Source organism: Catharus ustulatus, chromosome Z (assembly GCF_009819885.2).
Source record: "Catharus ustulatus isolate bCatUst1 chromosome Z, bCatUst1.pri.v2, whole genome shotgun sequence".
NCBI lineage: Eukaryota > Metazoa > Chordata > Aves > Passeriformes > Turdidae > Catharus > Catharus ustulatus.
Window position 1 is genome coordinate 48409868 of NC_046262.2, and position 21323 is coordinate 48431190.

At 39.5% G+C, this 21323-nt stretch overlaps 1 protein-coding gene across 8 annotated transcripts in view; it reads left to right on the forward strand.

The window, feature by feature from the left end:
* TRPM3 (transient receptor potential cation channel subfamily M member 3) overlaps nucleotides 1-21323 on the forward strand; it is a 440778-nt gene that overhangs the window by 160405 nt on the left and 259050 nt on the right. For 5 of the 8 annotated variants that reach the window (XR_006163147.1, XM_033084614.1, XM_033084620.1 and 2 more), the window contains exon 1: nucleotides 2500-2660. The exons of the other annotated variants lie outside the window; for them this stretch is intronic. Coding sequence is in view for 4 of the 5 variants with exons in the window: in XM_033084614.1 (XP_032940505.1) it covers nucleotides 2571-2660 (90 nt within the window). In the remaining variant the exon portion in view is untranslated. Of the gene's footprint in view, nucleotides 1-2499; nucleotides 2661-21323 lie in introns of those variants that run through there. 8 annotated transcript variants of the gene reach the window in all.

Below are 21323 nucleotides of genomic sequence, written 5' to 3' on the forward strand. Positions count from 1 at the left end.
CTCACTTTCTGCAAGTACAAATTATTAGGCCAAAAGTTACAAAGTCAAAGAAAACAGGCATGTGAATAAGAGTTGATGTGTATTAAACACTGAAGCATATAACAACTCTAATCTCTAAGGTACTGTTTGCAGAAGAAGGCAATGATAGAACTCATCTAAAAGACAGGAAGCTCTGTGGAAGCTAGAAGATTCATTGGGCTCACCATCTTTAGTTTATTAAAGCTATCTGTTATGTTTCTTCATTGTATTTAACTCTCTAACATCTTCAGAGAGTTATTACTCTACTTATTGAAAAGAAGGGCAGCATGCTATGACTCCTCCGACTTCTTTGTGCCAAGCACACAGGCTGAACATTTTGTTTTATAGCAGATGCCTAATGCAAAGTGGATGTGAAAGGGACAAGGTAATGATGAATATGGTACCTTCCCCAGAAACTCTTTCTTGAATTTCAAAGGTAGAAAACAGTTGTAAGCATTACTTGATGGGGTGTGGGATAGGGGGAAGCCATGGTCTTGAGTGTTGTAAGTTCTTGTTTCTGATTTGAGTTCTTTACTTTCTTTTAGCTATGAACCCCAAAACCTTAATCATTGGATATGATTACTGTTATAGCTGAACAAAATTTCCATGCAATACATCTTCTAAGGTGCATGCTATCTTAAGCCAGGATTATTTTTTCTATCTGTTTAATTTTGTCTCCTTTATACAGCCTTGGAAAAGCAGTTTCAGATAATCATATTTACTTACTCAAGTTTAATTTCACTCCCAATGTGAGGTTTTTCCCCTAATTTCATAGAAGAAATATATTCAGAACTCAAACAAGACACATTTAAATATGTATAATTTTAACTAGCTGCTCAGTCACAGCCAGAAATTCATCTACTCTAATTTTGCACTAAGTCATGTCTCCTGGTGTCCTACCCACTCCATTCTACAGACAACTCATGGTCTAGTCCCTGTACATTTGAGGTTCTATCGTTTTGCCATATACAGTGGGGTGGAACAAGTGAGACCTCTTCTGGTGCACAGTCAGTCTTGCACTTTGTTCTTGGACTTGATATTCTGGGCAGAAGAATTTTGATCCAACACTGATGTTGAATAAGATCCTTTATACAATTCGTGAGAGGCTACAGTGAAAAGTAACTGATTGGTATGCCTGTGTTCAAAAGAAAGAGTAATCTTCATCTTTTTGCACCTCATTTGGACAGTTATTCAGCTTAACTGTTGAATGTAGACACAATTATAAATAGAGGTGAAATATAGATACTTTATGGAGAATAAAAGGAAACATGAAAAATGCAGATCAGTGAATGCTAGCTAAGAAAAATGAATATGTATTTCCTAACCTCAGTTATCAGAGATTTAAACTTCACTGAGAAGTAATAAAGTAATAAAGTTTAAGAAGATGTTTTCATCTACAATCAGAGTAAAAACTGGTCATTACTGGCAAAATGAAAATCCCCATAGGGTTATAGAATATTTCCTTTGCACTTCCTAACTCTTCCTTCATGGAATCTTCATGCCCTACAAAAAAAAAAAAAAAAAAAAAAAAAAAAAATTGTTTCTTCTTTGGCTGGAGAGCTGCCATTGAGGACATCTCCATTACCTGGGAATGCCATCTACGGCCACAAATAAAACCGTATTTTGTCATACTTGAATTGCCCAAGCAATATTACTTCATATGTTTTCATGTCTTTGAAAGAATTATTTAGTGCACATATTTAATATTCAAACGAGCTTTGAATATTGGTTTGGCTTTGTCTGAGGTTTTTTTTGAGGATGTGTATGTTAGCACTCATGCTCTTACAGTACAGCTTCTGACCACTGCCAGTTGCCACTAGCACACCGATACCGTGCCAGATCAATTAAAGGCTTCCTAGGGCCATTGTATCCGTAGATCAAGAGCGAATTAATTTCATCCCCTCTCTTGCTTGAGCATTGGCCCCACCTCTCCTCATGCCGGATTCCCTTTCCTCGCAATGCTCTGGGAAAGTAAGTGCCGGTCCCCCTCTTTTGCTCTGTTTGAGTCGGTTTCCTGCTGCCCTGCTTTCCCGGGAAGCGCAGTAGCGAGGCAGGTGCCTCAGCCGCAGCCTGGCCAGCCCTGCTGCTGCTGCTCGCGCTGCATCCCCCTATTCCTGCCCCTCCGCTCCCGGCTGCCCCCATCCATCGCTCGGGCCGCCCTGGGTGTGCGCGAACCCCGCCGGCCCCGCTGCTGCTGCTGCAGCTGCTCTGTCCTGCTCGGCGTCTGCCGCTGCCCCCCCGCGCCCAACCCAGCGCATCCCGAGCCAGCCCAGCCCATCCCGAACCAGCCCAGCCCAGCGCATCCCGAACCAGCCCAGCCCAGCGCATCCCGAGCCAGCCCAGCCCAGCCCAGCCCAGCGCAGCCCAGCCCAGCCCAGCGCAGCCCAGCCCAGCCCAGCGCATCCCGAGCCAGCCCTGCCCAGCCCAGCTCTGCCCTGCGGCACCGCGGGCGCGACGCGCCGAGCGGGGGATGCCCGCGCCCCGGAGCGCGGCTGCCGCGGTGGGCGCTGCCAGGTCTGCGGCTCGTCTCCCGCCGGGATTTGAGGACAGTCATGAGCCAGACCGAGGCTCCCCGGCCACTCAACTGGACCATCCGGAAGCTGTGCCATGCCGCCTTCCTCCCCTCTGTCAGACTCCTTAAGGTACGGTGGGAGCCCGCCTTGCGTTCGGGAGCCGGGGTCTGCGCTGAGCACCTGCCCGGAGGGCTGCGGTGGCTGTTGCTGCAAAGTTAATTTAGAAATAGTCCAACTTTATTATTAATTACCTTTACTATTAATTACCTTGCCTGCTACCTTTAAAACCCCTTGTGAGCACCTGAAGGTACGAATGCTGCGCGTCTGCACTCTATTCAGTGTGTTTGTCTGCCGATAAAGGTCTGTGAAAGGGGTAAAAAAGGAAGTAAGGGACGGTGAATATAATCTGTGATTCAATTTGCTTTGTCTTATCAAGCTGTGAACTTCCGGGCATGAAGAAGGTGTCTGTTTCTAAGGCGTGTTCCCTTGTGAGCAGCCCTCTGCTATCTGTCCTTTGGGTTATCTAGCCCCGAGGCAGTACCTGAAGATTCAGTACCACTCTGACCAACTTCCAAGTGGAGCAATATGTGGGTGGAAAAAAATTATCTTGGCTTGCTAAAAGCTGTACACGAAATAGGACCAGTTAAAGAGTGGCAGTGCAGACAGCATGAGTGAAACTTTCTGATTTTTTTTTTTTTAATTTGTTTAAACTAAGTGTCACAGTTTTGAAGGTGCATTTAAAAGTGTTTTTAAATGGAAATAATTATTCTCTGTTTGGAAAAAAATATTTGGGATTATATACTGTGGTGGGCTCTTATTCTCTGCATGCAAAGTACCATTACTACCATGTGCCTCACTGAAGCCGTTTTAGAGGCATTTGTGGCTGGAAAAGAAAATCTCCTGGATCAACTTTTTGGTGAAAAATAGGCTACATTAAACAAAAAAAAAAAAAAAAAAGTTGCAGTATGCTGATAACTCTTCTTTGTTCTTGGAACATCTTAACTGGAGTGCACAATGAAATTTAAAACAATATACTAATTTCTCAGAATGTTTTATTCATTATACTATTTACCTCATTTCATCATAGTGTTTGACAATTTGGCTTTGGAATTAATATGCAGCTAGGTAAAACATGGCTAGTCTGACAGTTGTATTAGATGGTGATGCTTGATATAACCATTTGATTGTGAGGAGCTTGGAAATTAGGTCAGTTCTTACTACTGCAACATGCCTGAGAAGTAGTGTAGTGTATGACACTGCACTTAGCAGACATATGTTGTATGTATAATTATTCTATGTATGATTCACAAGTGACCATACTGTGTATCCTAGGAGGTATTTTTCACATCCCCACTACAGGGGCTACAGTTGAAAATATTTCTATTTCCAAACCAGATGTATGACTGCTGGGGGGTAAATTGTGAGCATCTCCAAAGAACAAAAGGAAGATAAAACTTAGATTTCTGAAAAATTAAAACATAACTAATACAGAACAAATCAGAAAGTGGTGTTGATTGTTTTGTAAAGGCTTCTCCTCCCCCAGCCCCAGAAGCACTCATGAGAATATGCAAACTCCACCAGTCCCATGCTTTTAGAACAACATTATTTTGCCGAGGTATGAGGACTCAGATGTGGGGAGTTTTGCTGTCAGTTCTCAATACCAGTGGATCAGGGTCTGAGGGGGCGTAGTCTGCAGAATTTCTTCTTTGGAGGATGAGTCTTGCCCCATGTGTATGGTTTCTCTTCATTGCTTATTAAGGACGAACATTGTGATTCATTATTAAAAGAGCTGACTAAAAAGAATTTTCTGAAGCTATAGCTATAACCCGTTAGGGACAGTGACTGGACCCTGCAGAGTTAAAAAGAGCAGGGAAAATAACCAGAGATAGGCAAACTCTGCACAGAGGGTGTGCAAGGGTTGGGAAAGACCACAGCAAAGAAGGTGGAACTCTGGCTCCTCTCTCAGCTCATGAGCAGTGCGCATTGACTGGAGAGGGAAATGCATACATCAGCATCTTCAAGGCTCCCCCAGAAAAGCTTGAAGTTTGCTCTTTGTCTTTTACTGTTTAATGTGTTTAAAGCAAATGACTGACATAAGAACAGGGGCCCATTGTGTGAATAACAACCTGAGGAAATTCTCCTGTCATCAAGGAAAGAGTGTAATAACAGCAGCATTAAATTACCAGAGGATTAGTACAAATATTTTCCTACATACAAAATATTCTTTTCTATTCCATGTTTTTTTTCCAAAATAAAGAGTAAAATTTTTTCCTTTTTCTAAATGAAATGTGCTCCTCTAAATCCAAAACCATTGAGAAGGCAAGTGCAATAATCTAAGCTATTTTTTTTTTAATTGCTCAATTTCCAATTGGATTAAGTGGCCTTAAGGGCTAATGCAATATTGTTTCTGCATAGACATTCACTAGACCCTTTCCTATACAGCTTTTCTCTGCAGACAATGCCCTCAATAACAAAATAAGCTTTGCAAAGTGGGATATGTTATGGAACAATTTTATTATGATATGCTTAATCTATCATTGTCGATCTCTGCTTTAATGTACATTGTAAATTTAGAGTTAAAAACTTTTGTGTCTTTTTCATTTCTATATTTAATTTAGTCTACCAGAACAAAACTAAATGACCATTAAGTTCCAAGATAAGCTTTTTCCTGAACTTGTAAGAATGAGAGATAGAAGAGATTTCCTCATTTACACACACAAAAGTTCACTGTGACATTACCTGCACCTTCCTCAGGAAGCGTATGAACTTTTCAATCATTTTCCATGTTTTTTCTATGAAAAGTTTGAAGTATCCTGTGGATACAATTTTAAGTGTAGCATAAATAAACACTGAAATCTAGAACTGTATGGAGGCAAGGCTCTTTTTGTTGTCTTGAGATTACTGTGTTTTAAGCAGGTGCTGAAAGGAGTTATTCAGCAGGCAGGTTAAGGTCTTGTTCCACCCTGTTGAAATGGATGAGCAGTGCAACTGACATTGGATAGAGCTCTACCCACAGTGGTCTCATTTAATTTAGATAAGCTAGATTTGTAGACCCATCCAGTTTTCCTCCCTTTGCCTTTCTTCAAGGCATGTGTTCTGTTATAACCCACTTCACTAATACCCTCATCTTTAGGTGTAGGTGTATAATTCTGTTTTCTCAGTTTTTTGTTTTCTGATGGGCACATAGATTACTAGGAGCTGTATTGAAAGTACAGATTAAAACAATTTATTGGAAAAGATTTTTGCCACTTGTGTCATCAGCTCATCCTTCACTTTTCCGGTTCTTTTCCTCTAATAAGTTACTTCCTGTAACACATTCCATGCTGGCATTTTTTCTAGTTTTTTCAATATGCTAAAAACATGTTAACACACTGCTTAATGCCTTCATGTCTGAAGCAAGGACTAAGGAGTGCTTTGAGCACATATGCAGAGAGGGTGGCTTTGTGCAGACCTGTCATTCTCCTGAGATAATCAGGTTAGTTTCAAAAAACCCAGACAGCTTAGAACAGTGTTTTGGGTTCTTAAAAAATGAATGAATGAATGAATGAATGAATGAATGAATGAATGAATGAATGAATGACAGCATCCTAAAGACCACTCAGAGGGCACTAGGAGAGGATGCAGATGTTGTACTTCTGATTGAAACAGATATGTGGTCAAGAAATGGGCAATAGGCTGAAGAAAAATAAAAATAAATAAATAAAGTGAGAGTAAAAGAGGACTGAATTAAACAAAAATGCGCAATAAGTTTTAATGCCACAGATTTATAGATGTGCAAGTGTAGAAATACTGTATCAAATACTTGAAAAGCAGCAAATTGCACACCTTTTTTTTCTTAATAAGATTAGTAAGTTTTTTCATCATGAATCTGGCTTGCATGTCAATAACTGGGCTTGTAAGACAGGAACCTTGGGAAGACCAAAGTAGAGGAAACAGAGTCAATCAGAAGAAACACTGGGGGAAATGTTTTGGCTATCCTTCCCCAGCATACAGCTTGGTGAAAATGCCACCTTAGCTCTATGAGATAATTAAGAACATTTACCTGACCTGGGCAGTAACCTATCCTAGCTCCTGAACTGGCAGAAGATTAAAGAGATTAGACACTAAATTTCTTACCAAATTAAAATCTGGGTCTTCTTTTTATGAATTATTTTTATTTAATTGCCCTACCAAGAATGCACAAGGCAACCCAACAGAAAATTAAAAACCTGATAAACAGCTGATTGAACTAAGACAACATGTTTTTTGAATGTGACACTAGATAGATATGAAATTTTGACTGGGCTCATATATGTGAATAAAAAGGATGGACAATAGTTCTCCTGCTGCAGCAAGTTTGGTTATGTCCAAGGAAGGTGTTTACAAGAATAAAGACTGGGAAACACCAGGCAGGCTTTGTTAAGGTATGTGGTGAAATACCACACTGTTAATGGCTTACATCAACTAAAATTGCACTGCTATTTGATTATCAAATGTAATTTTATTTCAGGATAATTAAAAAAAAATCTGATTTGCCAGATTGTGGCAAGAATACTGCTTCTCCAGAATGGTGCAAGAGTGAAGTGTGTTCTTTATTAAACAGTATATGTCTGTATTTCTGAAACCCCTACTGTGAGAAAAAGTGATTGTAAGAGAGAAGAAAGTTGCATCCTTTAGAGATTATTTTGTTTCTCAAATGGATTGAAGAAATTTTTATAAAAAGATTATTACTGATATTTCAGGAGGCATACATTTGATAAAGCATTTTATAAATACTTGAAAGGTGGATTTGTGTGCCATAATAATGAAAGGGTAATGTTAGATTGTGTGGTCTTCAGAAACAGAACCATAAGATTTTTATGCTATTTTATTAATCAATGAGAAAATGAGAAAAAATTTAAACACAAAGGCAGTAAAAATGCTGAGATTTTTTTGCTCTTCACTACTCTTCTGATGTCCAGTTTGCAGTGAGGTATTCTAGCTTATGCTTAATGAATAAGAATTCTGATTATTATTTTAGTTAATTTACAATATCCACCCTTCAAAAAATGAGAGGACAGGTTTACTAAATTTTGATTGAAAAATTGAGATTCTTGAAACAGATCCTAATGCATACCATTATCATTACTGAGGTGGCATACCAAATGTTTTTGCAAGTAGTATGCACATACTGACAGTAAAATTAGGGTAGTAGCTTACCTGTGTCTGCACTCAGCTTAGTGAGTTAAATTGTAATAATGAATGAACCAATACTGTGCATCCCTCAGGAGGATTTGATACATTTGGGGAAGCCCTTAAGAACAGACTGACACACAGGCATGGAGAAAGTATCAGTCAGTATTACAATCTTTTTATAAATTCACTGATAGAAAAACTAGTCACACCTCTGTCTATGGTGGGATGCTGTATATGGTGTGAAATACAGATGAGTTTTATGTGTGCATGTAAGCTATATTCAGAAATAAATTATTTGATAAACTTCTGCTTTCCTGTCAGAAAGAACACAGTTAGGATCTATCACATTTGTAATACGTTTTACATGTTTCTCATACTGATTCACAGGTTTTCTCTGGTGTATTATTTGTCCTTAGAAGCACAAAAGTCATGTTTCCAGCAAAGAGAAAGATTCAGTGTTCTGTTCTGTGTTCTGTTCCTTGGGCCATCAGTTTCACCATTTGAGGATGACAGGAAAGAGACATGGGGCTAGAGCATTGCTGTGTCTTTGCAGTCTCCCACTTTAATGTAGAAAATCCATTTCACACCCTAAATCAGGGGAGCAATGGGTGTTGCAATGTAGCTTCACAACACCTTTACTCAGGTGTCAGCTGTGCCTCTAGTACTTTACATTTTATAACAAAGTAATGGCACAATGGCGGTGACATTTCACAGCTGAGGTTGAAGAACTGATAATATGCCTTTTGGAGGCTGCACATTCTCAAAAACTGCTTATTTCTTGAAGTCATGCTTCTCATTAGCACTAAGTTGAGCTGATCCTATTAATGTGGCTACTGGGCATGTTTGTATGTAAGGATTTTCTGTCAGATTATGCCAGTTCATTTCTTCTGAAGGAAATGAAATGTGGAAGTTGTTAATTATTTTTTCATTTTATATAAAGCACTCTCTGGTTAATTCTTTGGTGCAGTGTACATTTTTTATGTGATGCAGGGTGAATCAGAGCTTGTTCTCTGTCTTATTAATTGAATCTTTCCCATGAGTATGACTTGGGTTGATGGCCACTGACTTGGAAGAGATATAGAACTAAGTTAGTTTCCACAACAAGAGATATATTACCAATTAAGAAAAAATAGAGTAAGGGATAAAAACAAATAATGTAGTGGTGGAAATCATGTTTCCATGGAAAAACCTCCATGGAAGAGGAAGACACATCAGTGCCGTTTTGATGACAGAGACTGTCTACTAATGTCTTGTAAAGCGAAAAAGTAATTTTGATTTTCAAGTTGGAAAGGGCTCTGTGAATGCAAAGTTTCTTATTTTACACCAGAAAATTTTAGGGAATAAAACCAAAATATTTTTCTTTCTAGGTATGTCACTATCATGGGAACATTTTTTTTTTTTTAATGAACAAGCAAGTGATAGAAAAGATAGTGTTAAATTTCCAGTCTTGATGCAGCAGCTACAATAGAAAAATACTTGGCTGCTTAAAATAAGGAATCTGCAACGGCTGCTGGTTTTTATCCTCGTGCACCTCAATATTATTCTTAGTGTTTTCCCTTAACCTAGCTTTTGTTAGTGTCTCTACTTTCATCTTAAATAGTGCAGTGAGGTTTTTCCTTCCTCTGTGCCACATGGCCAAGGGGTTACAGTGACGAAGATGATGTTTCAGAGAAGTACTCTAGGACTTAAATTTTTTTTTTCTGCACACAGAAGGTTTTGGCTTGATCATTGCTTCTCATGAAGTTCAGCCTCCTCAGATTTGGGTACTTACAATAGGTGGTAAATGGCACCATTTGCCACTGGCCTTTAATTGATAAAATGTGAAACATTGCATTAAACTTGCTTATCAGAAGCAAGATTTCTAATTTGTGACTGCATAAGAGATGATTTACAGTAATTTACAGAGAAATACAAATATTTTTTAAAGTATTTTTGATGTATATTAATAGAAGAAAAAAGTTAAGAGCACTTGTTCTGAGCACAGTATTGTTTTAAAATAATTGCAAAATGCTACTCATCAAGGGAATACAGGTACAATGCATTAGAAGAATCTTGTCCCTGGAACATAAGATTTTAGTATTCTGCTATACTGTTGCTTATGTTTGAAAGGGTGCCATGTGAAAAATTCAGGGCACAAGACCATAAAGTGAAGCTGAGTGGTTTTATTCCACCTGAATTGATAACAAGACTATGCTAGAGTGTAAAAAGAAAATGCCTTTGGGGCTCTCTGGAAACTTATGTCAAAGCTAGTAATAAAGCATGAAATAAAATCACTTCATCAAAAATATCTCTGATCCCCCAAATAATGTAATTACATGAAACAGTCTGACAAAGTGTCTTTAAATGTGTCAAGGAAGTTACTGAAGAAAATACCAGGATTGTGTTATGTAATTAGAACCATCACCAGGCGGACTTTTCATTAGTGAGAAGGTGATTGAGTGAAACACTGTTTTTCTTTTACCTTTTTCTTCATTTGTTCTTGTAAATACGGACAGAAGAGATAGCAACTTACTGAGCCATCATAATTAAGAATTTAGGGAGGATCTATCATTTTGTTTCAGAAAGATGCCCTTTTATTACCTTACTGCTGTATTGAACTGGTGCAGCATGTTGCCACTGAGCCTGTTGTAATATCACAGCTATTTTGCAGTCATTGGCTGGTTGTTCATCTTTGCACATAGCTAAGAAGAAAGACCAAAACAGCTGGATAAGTGAATTGCAGGGTAACCTGAAGATCTTTCAGACTGACTTTCCTGTGATTGTATGTAGTGTTTTCTTAGTGTTCTGAGTAGCAGAAGGAATTTTCCAAATACCCTATTCAACTTCTGCGTTCAGTACTTCAAATTATTAGGTAGTGTCTTATGCAGGAGATGAATAGGTTTGATGAAAAGTGTTTTTTCTGGTTGCAAATTGTACATTCTTACATTACAACAGTGAATATCTGCATAACCCCAACATGATACCACACTTTTCTCAGTTTTTGTCCCTGTATGTCTGCACACCTCTCTACTGGCCCTTTTCCTGAACTGCATTACTCAAAGTAGTTTCCAGATATTTATCTTCTTAACCTGTGCTCACAGAAGCAGTAGTGGTGTCAGGTTATGATGCCAATAATGGTGACAACGAAATTGCACCTTTCAATCCAGCTTGCCTGAGCCAGCCAAGGAAGAGGTCAACTCTTTAGGTGTAGATTGCCCAAAATGCTTGTTAGACAAGCAGAGCAGTAGTTAAAGGTATCCCTTTGGGTTTGGATGTTATGGCTTTAATTTTGGCTGTCCTTGATACTGCTGGTTGCAAAGTGATACTTCTTGGAAACCATGTACCTTTTTAAATTATTCAGTTCAAATCTAAGCTTGTCTTAAATAAGAATATGGTGTCAATTTTTTAGAGGTCCTACACCTACCTTCTTCTGTGATACCAGGATAAATTGAGATATGCTGTGGAAAGAGACATGCTTATTCTACTCTGCCACTAGAACTGCTTCAACATGCATGATTTCTTACAGGTGTTTTTCTAAGTTCCTAAAGGTATAACTCCCACAGGTAATCTTTTCAGTGACCCTATCTATGTTTCTGAGACATTTGCCTAGATCTTTCTTGCTGCACTTAAAATATATAATTTCTAGCTTTGTGCACTGTGAGCAGAAGGGACAGACGTGGCAGTTTTTTCTGCTGAAGAATTCTTGTGCAGTGTTTGGAAATTGGCTAGTTAAATAAATCCATGATATATGGTTGTTATCTTCCAATAAAGATTATTAGATTATTTATTCCACTACGCTCTCCACAGAAGTTTAACTGAGAGTCCCTTGTGGCTCATCTTTTTCTCTCTTTCTCTAGATGTTAGGTATCTTACTGAAATGACCAGCATGGATATGTGAGACTCCTGCTCAGCCTTCCATTCTAATCCTAACTCTGTAAACTGGGGAAGGGTTTGAAAGGAAACAGAAAGTATCACAACCCTCCTTCATTTCAGTGTCCTGAAGAGTTAACTGACTTTACAAAAACATGAGTTGACTATGACTTCGGGGAGAGTTTTGGGAGAGTCAGTCCCTTTCTATTTGCACAGCAGAAATATTCTTCTTTCATCATGTAGCAATAAAACCAATGCCTTCTAATGGCCACGTTACCAAAGAAATTTTGAAACTCAATGTGGGGGGACAATCAGCAACACAGTACTTATTAAGACACTGATTTTCAAGCATATGTGCTACTTTCATTACATACAAATGAGGAAATTTAATGTGTGTGTGTATTTCTCTGGAATAAAAAGGTGATTTTGAGCCTTCTAACACAATTAGAGGGGAGGGCGGAGGATAAAAATGTTTTCAGAGATATCCTTGAGGGAAATTAAATGTGATAAGCTTATTTTACCTTGATACATGCTGTTACTTAAGAATAATTTAAAGATAAAAGTCTGATTTATCAAGACAAAAATATCCTGTGCAGTTCCTTATTAATGGTAACCGTGTGAGCTTTAGCTTATTCAGGATGGGAATAGTAAATTGCTCACAGAGTTAATTCCTCTTAGAATTTGATAACTTCTGTTACTAACACATAAAATCTAAGGATGAGGTTACTTTTATTTCCTAAGTAATGCAAATTTTCTGTTTTATTTAACATTCAAAAATTCTTTATTAAAACATCCCATGATAAAATGGATGTCTGTGGAGTTAGAGCAATGACAAGAATTACTTTTGACTCAATATTGTTGTCTGCCGCAGATGTGAATACAATAGGAAGTCTTTAGGCAAGTACTGAAATCAGCAAATTTAGCATCTCAGCACCATGAGATATGTTAACACAGTTATTTTCCATTAATTTATTTCTAAGTCATCTGAAATCCAGTTGTATCAGTGGAGACACACCCAATTTTGGAGTGGTGTAACTCTTATTTGCCACATAGCAGAGCTTGAAGCTTGAATGGGAAACAGTTCAGTATTCCAGGATATGTATAAAGCACATTATGTTATTTTGGTCCATGACTGTGTGTTCAGGTTTTCTCTGCTGCAAAGGCTTGTGTGGATAACCAATGCTGTATTTTTTATCTGTATCAAATCTCATGCATACTCCTCTAAAAATAAATTAGGAGGGCAAACAGCTGAAGCAAACTGCAGTAATTTCACGATTACAAGCTGCACCTGATTATAAGCCGCACCTACAGGTGTCAGCAACCTTTAGGTCTTTGTCCATATATAAGCTGCGCCGGATTATTAGCCACACTTTCATTCGCAGCGAGGATCCGCGTGCAACTTTCACAAAGTTGCCAATTAGTAACAGAATCGTGGGATCATGGAGTTTACTGGCTCGACCCCGCTTGGGGCGGCCACCAGGGTGTGACCCTGGCCCCTCTTGCCACGGCCACTGGGAAGTGGGGGTGCGGTGTGCCCAGTCGCTGCTGCCGAGAAGAGGGAGAGGGGCATGCCTGGCTGGTGTCGCTGGGAAGCGGGGGTATGGCGTGCCTGGCCACTACCACGCTTCCCGGGTCGCAGAGCACCACTGCGATTCCCAGGGCTGGGTGGTACCACCATGATTCCCGAGGCCGGGCAGCACTGCCACTGCGCCGCCACTGCCCCGCTGCCCGGGGCCGGGTGGGCTCCGGCTCAGCTCAACTCGCGGCTGCTGTGGGTTCGGACTCTGGGTTGGGAAATTTCCAAAATTTGTTCATATATTGGCCGCTCCTGAATGTAAGCCGCACTTCCAGTTTGGGAGCAAAATTGTAGTCAAAATGGTGCAGCTTATAATCGTGAAATTACTGTGCTTAATACTAACTAAATACGAGTATCTGCAGAGAAGTACATGGAATATTTATTAATTAAATTGTTTGGAAGCATAACATAGGAAAAATTCCTTTTTCATTTTCTTTGAGCGAAAAGTGTATCACTATCCATGGCAATTCTAGCCCTTGGTCACATCGATGTAATCAGAAAATGAGATTTCATCATAGTAAAACCGCATCAGTGATGGAGTGTAGGCTCCTGGAGCTTTGGAAATGCATAGTGGAGTATACTCCTTCAGCTTGTTTTGTGGAATGCAATTCAGTATCAGTGGGATCACTTTATGTGATGTTGCTTCAAGCATTAATGACTAGATTCTTTTTGACAGTCATCCCATGCCTAATTCTACTCTTAGCACATGGTAGTAAATGCTCATTTGAAACTCAGAGGTCATTTCATATCAGGAAGGATTTTTCTCCAGTGGTGGTTTAACCTTGGCTGACGTGGTTGCTGACCCTAGTTCACACTTTCTTCTTTAGGCTTGGACAAAACACTCACACTGCAACACTGCAACACTGCAACACATTCTGAACTAAGTTGGTGCGTGTCTCTTCTCCCATAGCATTTCTGCCATAATGCAGTTGAATCCAAATGGATGTGTACGAATAGTCTAGAAAAGATTTCTGTCTTGGAAAAATTCCAATTTGGAAGCATGTATTGTGCATCATCATGAGTAAGGCTACCATTAATATCCTCAAAGTTGCTTTATAGTGCCTTATTTTTGTGTGCTTGGAATTAATATCCCTTGAACGTAGACTGATTTCTTGGAGACTGCTGAGCCATCACACTCTGTAATCGTAGTCCCAATTAGCAATAACAGCCTGTTACCTTGTTTCCTAAAGCTGAAGAAATCAAACTTGCTAAGATGAGGAACTTATAATGGGTCTGTATCAAAACCTTTCCACTAAAATTTAAGGTCTTTCTGGATCTGTTCTGTGCTTCCATGATGCATTAGGCTGTGCTTCTGAATTTTACATTTGATATGTTTCTCAAAAACTCAAATCAACTGTCATTAAAAAACTTGTTTCCTTCTGTGGGGACTTTCACCTTTTCACCGGAAGGCCACAGGCAACAAAATATAGCACAATTGTTTCAGTGTTAATATAAAAAAAACAGAAAAGTGTCAGTAAAGGATGAGATACTGATAACTCATTTGTGTAGTTGATATGTCATCTGAATACTCTGTGAATACATAAATGCTAAAACGCATTATACATTAAAGCAGTGATTATTAATATATCCCATCTCTTTGGATAACGTACATATTAGCTCTGTACTGCTTAGGTTTTTTAAATTCCATTCATAGAAGTGGCTTATTTAAAAAATTGAAGTAGGTTGACAACACAAATATTGACGAGACTTTACAAATAAAATAAGGCAGATGAAAATAGAAAAGTTAAAATTAAAGGAATTTCTTTGGATTTCATGTACAAAATAAAATACAGATGCATTTTAGAATGTTTTATTACTAATATCAGTTTGTTGCAGAAAGTTTACCTAATCAAGTTAATCCTTTCACCAGCTGCTGTTTGCTCTCTGCTTCCCGATCTCATTCCGGGCTGAGCAGATAAATAATTCCTGATTTGAGCTAAAATTAGTTAGCTCATCTATGTATACTTGGATCACAAAATTACAGAATATCTGTGGTTGGAAGGAACCCATAAGGTTTGTAGGACCATTGACTCCAAAACTCTTAGTCAGTGCAGAACTTTTAAAACTAAATCATATAACCTAATCAGTCAGTCCTTGAACTTTGACAGACTTGGTGCCCTGATCACTTCCCTGTGGAGTGTGATCCAGTGACACCCACTCTGCGGGTGAAGAACCTGTTCCTAATGTCCAATCTGTACTTTCCCCAAGGAAGCTTCAAGCCCTTTCATTGTGTCCTGTTTACCTGAGAGATCAGCCATTCTTCCTCTGCTGCCCTCCTTGAGGTAGCTGTAGGCTGTAATGGGGGTCACTCTCAGCCCCTCTTCCTGAAGCCAAACAAACCAAGTAACCTTATCTGCTCTTTCTCAGTCTTGTCTTGAGGGATCTTACCAGTTCTCTTGCTGTGGGGGTGCTCTCCACCCTCTCATTCCCAGTTTGTACATACAACCAGGACAATCGTTTCTCAGAGGCAGAATCCAGCACTTGCTCTCGTTCGATTTAACTTGGTTGTCCAGCCTTCTCATCTGTCCAAAGCTCTCTCTAAGGCCTCTCGATCCTCAAGGGAGGTCACAGTTCTTCCTAGTTTAGTATGGTCAGCAAAATGACTGAATTTACATTTGGCTGCTGCATCTAGATCATTTATGTAAACATTAAAACATTACTTGATTTCCCATTTGCTATTTTACTTTCAGTACTTGAAATAGTGGTGGAAACTGGAGTTCATGGTGAACAGCAAGCTTGAAGAGGAGGCAGCAACATGCTGTTTCAGCAGAGGACCAGTTGCATCCTGCACTCTGTTAGGGATGTGAGCAGCAGGGGTCAAGGGAAGTGATTGAATCTAAAATGTTCTATTACTCAGGGACACTATGAAGTAATCCCATCTGTCTATTTGTGAGAACGTATCTGAGTGCTGTGTTCGCTTCTGGGGTCCCCAGAACAGGAGGCATATGGACTTCATGAAGTTGAATCTGGTGGAGACCACTAAACTTGTCAGAGAGTTTTGCACAGACATGCAAAAAAAGGCACTTGGTTTGTTTAACTACAGGAAAGGAAGGTAGAGAAGAAATCATATTTCTGCCTTTATATATCTAGAAGGTGGGTTTAGAGGAGGTGAAGCCGGAGTTTTTTCCATGATGCTAAGTGTCAGGACAAGAGTAATGGAAACAAGTTGTTATCACAAGCATGTGTAAGCACTGAAACAGGTTTTGTGGTCTGAGCTGCCTAATCCAACTGCAGAAATCTTGTGATTTGTGCATTCCTGATTTGATTTTTCACTCAAACTTTTTTTGAGTTTTCAAAATGGTGCAAAGACTGTTAATCTTCAAAGAAAATGTTCTGGTGTATGTTCTGTTTTAAAATGTGGACAAAGATATATTTTTAAACACTTAAGTAGTGCAGATCAACACTGCAACTGCAAGGCTGTTATCTTAGAAGCTTCTTGAATTCAGGAGTTGTCAGAAGAATCTTCTGAAGTTACTCTCAGTGCTTGGTGGCAGCAAATACATCAAGGGAGAAAGGTGGCAAATTTTGTATTCTGTAGATGTGAAGCAGAGTGGTTTCTAGGTACACATTACATTGCAGTTATGTTCTGGAGTTGTTTTTGCAGTAATGACTTTACAGCTCAATGTCTCACAAATTTGTTGGGATGGCTGATTATATTACGATTGAAGAAACTGATTTGCAGCAACTGGCAGCTTTTGCAAAGTTCAGAGAGCTGCTCTTACACATGCTAGCAGTTGAGCTAGCAATTTTTATCAGCCTCATGCTGTCAAGCTGTTTGTTTTCTGTGACCTACTTTATTTCAATTTGAATATTTACTTGTTTTACACGGTGATGCACAGTGAGGCTATCCATCATTTCTTTGGCAGTACTTCCTTTGATTCTTTATGAATAGGTCTAAGGCACCATTCACAGCTATGGTGGAGGAAGCATCCCTAAGGATCCTGAGGCAGGGTTTTGTCTCCATCTGTCTCCTTCCCAGAGAGAAGCACAAGGATCCTTACTGTCAGCTAAACACAAGGTTCTGCTGCTCCAGCCATAGTTGCAAGATTGCTAGGAAAATGGCTTGCAGGATGGTGAAGAGCAAAGGCTCTGGGATCTTGTCTTTCAGATCTCTTTTCAGGTTTCTGCTGCCTACCACAGAGGCTGTGGTTGATGTTGGCCAATATGGAACACAACTGGGTGGAAACTGAAAGCCACAAACCTCTGAGAGGTAACTCTGAGGCCTCAGGCTCTGGGTCAGATTTTTCCCAGTCGTCTCAATATGAATGGTCTCATTCTAGCCCTGAGCTGTGGTGGGCTCACTACCCCAAATCATCTTAATTATCTGGATAGAGATTGGGGCAATCGGAGATCAAGGACTTGGATAAATCCTTGAATGGGGATGCAAAAGTGATCAGATTTATTAATTATTTATTTGGAGGAGGGAGCTACACTTGAATCATTCTAAGTGATAAAAGAACTGTAAACCATCGAGGAATCTGAATTGTGCATTAGTTCCCTATCTTTCCCATTTTATTTAGATGGAAAATTTGAACACCTTTATTTCTACAGATTTGTACATATTGTACATATGCACTTAGATAAAGCAGACTATGGGAAAAAAAAACCTTTTAAAGCCTGAGCTCTATTTCCCTTAGTCTTCAATGAATAAAAATATATAGTAGAAATGTTTTTATGGCTAAATAATACCCTTTGGAGAGTGCACTGATATGACCCAATTTTCAGGGTAAGCTACTAAGCAGCCATTAGACTGTTTCCTTCACAAAAATCTGCACTGTGTTTGAAGCATTAATCAAGATATTAATATGGAAAATAGAAGCAAAAGTGTTTCTAGTGAAATTAGGTGTGAAATTAGGAATTCAACATTTTTCTTCACTTTCAAACTCACTGTTCCTTTTTCAAAGGAAAACATGAATGATACCTCTCTGAAGAGCTGGGGAATTATTTCTTCAGTATTGTCACTGGGAATTATACCCATTGATTGCTGTTTTTTATTTCCTGGTGTTACACATCTGTTATCTGAAGTAGATTTCTTTTCAGGCTACTATGCATTGGTAAACTAGTGCTGTGGAAGAGTCACTCAGCTCCAACTGAGTTGAATGTATTCCCATTCTACATCTTGTAGATTTTGCCTCGTGGCACTTTAGAATGATTGTGGGTACAATCTGAAGGAGGGCATACAGTGTAGGAGGTCACAAGTATAGTTATCAATCCTGTCTTGTAGGAATACATGAAATGAAATGTCCATGGGAGGGACTCACATTACAGCAGGTTGGGTGGGACTGCTACTCCTGAAAATTAGGACCATGTTGGAAAAGTTCACAGACAACTGTATCGTGGGAAGGACCCCATGGCATAGCAGAAGAGACTTCTCTCTCTAAGGGAACTGAAGAAAGCTTTCAAATTAAAAACTGACCAAAACTCCCATGCTGTCAGTGGTAAGTGAGGAGGGGCTGGAGGAAAGAAAAAGGTATTCTAAAGGTTTATTTTAGTTCTCATTATCCTCTTTTAATTCTGTTAACAAATTTTCTTTATAGACTTTAAATCTGAGCCTATTTCGCCCTTAAAGTGTTTCTTCCCAATCATTATCTCAACTCATGGGCTGTTTGTTTTTTCTTTCCCCTCAACTATAGCAGAGGAGAATGAGTGAATGGCTTATTGTGGGTGCCTGGCTTTTAGCCAATGCCAAGCCACGACAAGATTGGAAATGTTTTAATCAAAAATAATTGAGGGAAACATGGATATCTACAATCTCCCGAAGGTCAGATCATATGATTTGGGAATGGCTTTGAATTATTTAAATATAATAGAAACATATCTCATTTTTCTTCTTAAAATAATTTCTCAACAGAATCTGGAAACAAAAACTCATTGCATTGAATTAGGATGGTTTACTCTGCACTTGGATGAAAAGAGAGAGAAATATTATCTTTCTTAGTAAATATATGATCTGTTGCGTGATAATGTATAGCTGTTCTGAAAGAATTCAAATTTTAAAATCATGGATCCTTAGTTGACTGTGTTTGGATCATTTGTCATGACTAAATATGATGTACTCTGTCATTATTCCCGTTTCTAATTGTTGTTTAAGAAATATTGTATTCATCTCAATATTTTATAAATCCGTGTTTGGATTTGTACTCAGGGAAAGTAGTGGGAGCCTAAGGCAGTAGCTTCTCAGTTTGTGATGCTTTCATGTTGTATGAGCCAACAAATTTGAGATTGATTAATTGACTGAGAGAGAACTCAGGGGAGGAAAGTAGATAGCATTAATGATTCAAATGTAATTCTACAAGTTGTGACCCAGTGAGCTGAACCAGTACATCAGTATAGAGTTAGATGGACTGAGTAGGTTTTTCTGATGGAACATAAAAGAATAAGGTTCAGGTCATTCATGTAATCACTAAGAATCCACAGTTATGTCTTGGAAAAATATACTGTTTGGCACATTACTTATCTAATTACCAATCTTATTTGGAATGAGTAAAATTTCTCAGCTTTAAAGTTCCTCTATTTCACTGATATGAAAATTTACCTAATCACCTGCATATTTCAGCCCAGAGCTAATGCTTTGTTATGATAGAATACATGGTTCACATAAACAATTTTTCTTTTTTCAGATTGTTACTAATTTTTTTTTGAATGTTCATCGGAAAAGATGATAAATATAAGTTATGCTTTCTAAGGCCATTCAGAGTAAAGATATAAATAAAATATAGGTATAAATCTCTAGGTAAAAAAAATAATTTTCTGATACAGCTACTTCAGATTTTTTTTTAAAATATGACAATTAGCTACATAATTATGAAGCCTTCATTAAACAAAAATTTCCGTCATAACATAAAAGCTATACTACTACAGATAATAATCTGCCTGGTCTTAATCCTTGAAATCCAGCAATTGCACAAAAATACATATATCTGAGATTAATAAAACAACATGCCATGTTTATCACACTCAGGATCTGTGCAGAAGCAAACAAAAGGTATAAACAAAATTATCATAAGATAAGCACTAAGTTTGTTTTGATTGTGTCATTACTGCAATCAGATGCCTGACAAAGGAAAAACAATTATGAGAAAATGTTGTCACCCTCTTCAGAGAGTGACTTTTTATTAGGAAATGGTTATACCACCCCAAGCAATGTGATAATAACCCGTTACTGAATATTTGCCCCTTCAAGCATCCTCCAGGTCCTGAGTCCTGATTTCACAGAGGTACATGTACAGCCAACATAGAGACCTAGTTTTTTTACAAAACATGCATTGTTTGCAGTTGGCTGATTTTGACTCTTATGGTACAATGTCATCTTATTGTAATTTTTAGTCCTTAGTGGTTTTCTGGCTGGAACCATAAAATGGCAAAACTTAAATCAGGTCCATAATTCTACTTCTGTTATTTTGTAGACTTTGGATTACAGTAATTTCACGAATACAAGCCGCACTGTTTTGACCAAAATTTTGCTCCCATACCGGGAATGCGGCTAATATTCAGGTGTGGCCAATATGTGAATAATTTTCTGACATTTTCAACCCTGGGAGTGCAAACCAAGTCAGCGCAAACTGCAAAGTCGAGCTCCTGCCAGTAAAACCCTGCATTTACACGGTTGTTACAAATTGATACTCTGTTGCACGGTGGGTGGAGCTGCTCCATGCAGGCAGCACAGGGGTTGGGGAAGGCAGGGCAGCTCCCGCCTGCTGGCCCCACGGCTCGGGGGAAGGCGGGCAGCTCTCTCCACTTGGCCCCACGGCTCGGGGGAAGGCAGACAGCTCTCTCCGCTTGGCCCCATGGCTCGGGGGGCTCCCGTCCCCACATGCCGCCACCGCAGGAGCAGACAGGCTACATCCCCGGCTCCCATCGCCGCCGCAGGTGCCGGCGGGCTCTGTGCCCCCCCCACCGCCGTGGGGCAGCGCCGGGCCGGGGTGACTGAGCCCAACGGTGGCGGCGGCCGGCCCCGAGCGGCCCCGCTGAGCAGCAGCGCCGAGCTGGGCCACGCAACCGTGTCGGCAGCCCCGAGCCCTCATGGCCTGAGCCGAGCCAGTAAAGCCCGCTCTCCCGCGGTTCTGTTACTATTTGGCAACTTTGTTGCACGCGGGTCCTCGCTGCCAACGACAGAGCGGCTTATACTCGGGTGCGGCTTATTTATGGACAAAAAACAAAATGTTTGCCAACACCCAGCGATTCGGCTTATACTCAGTGCGGCTTGTATTCGT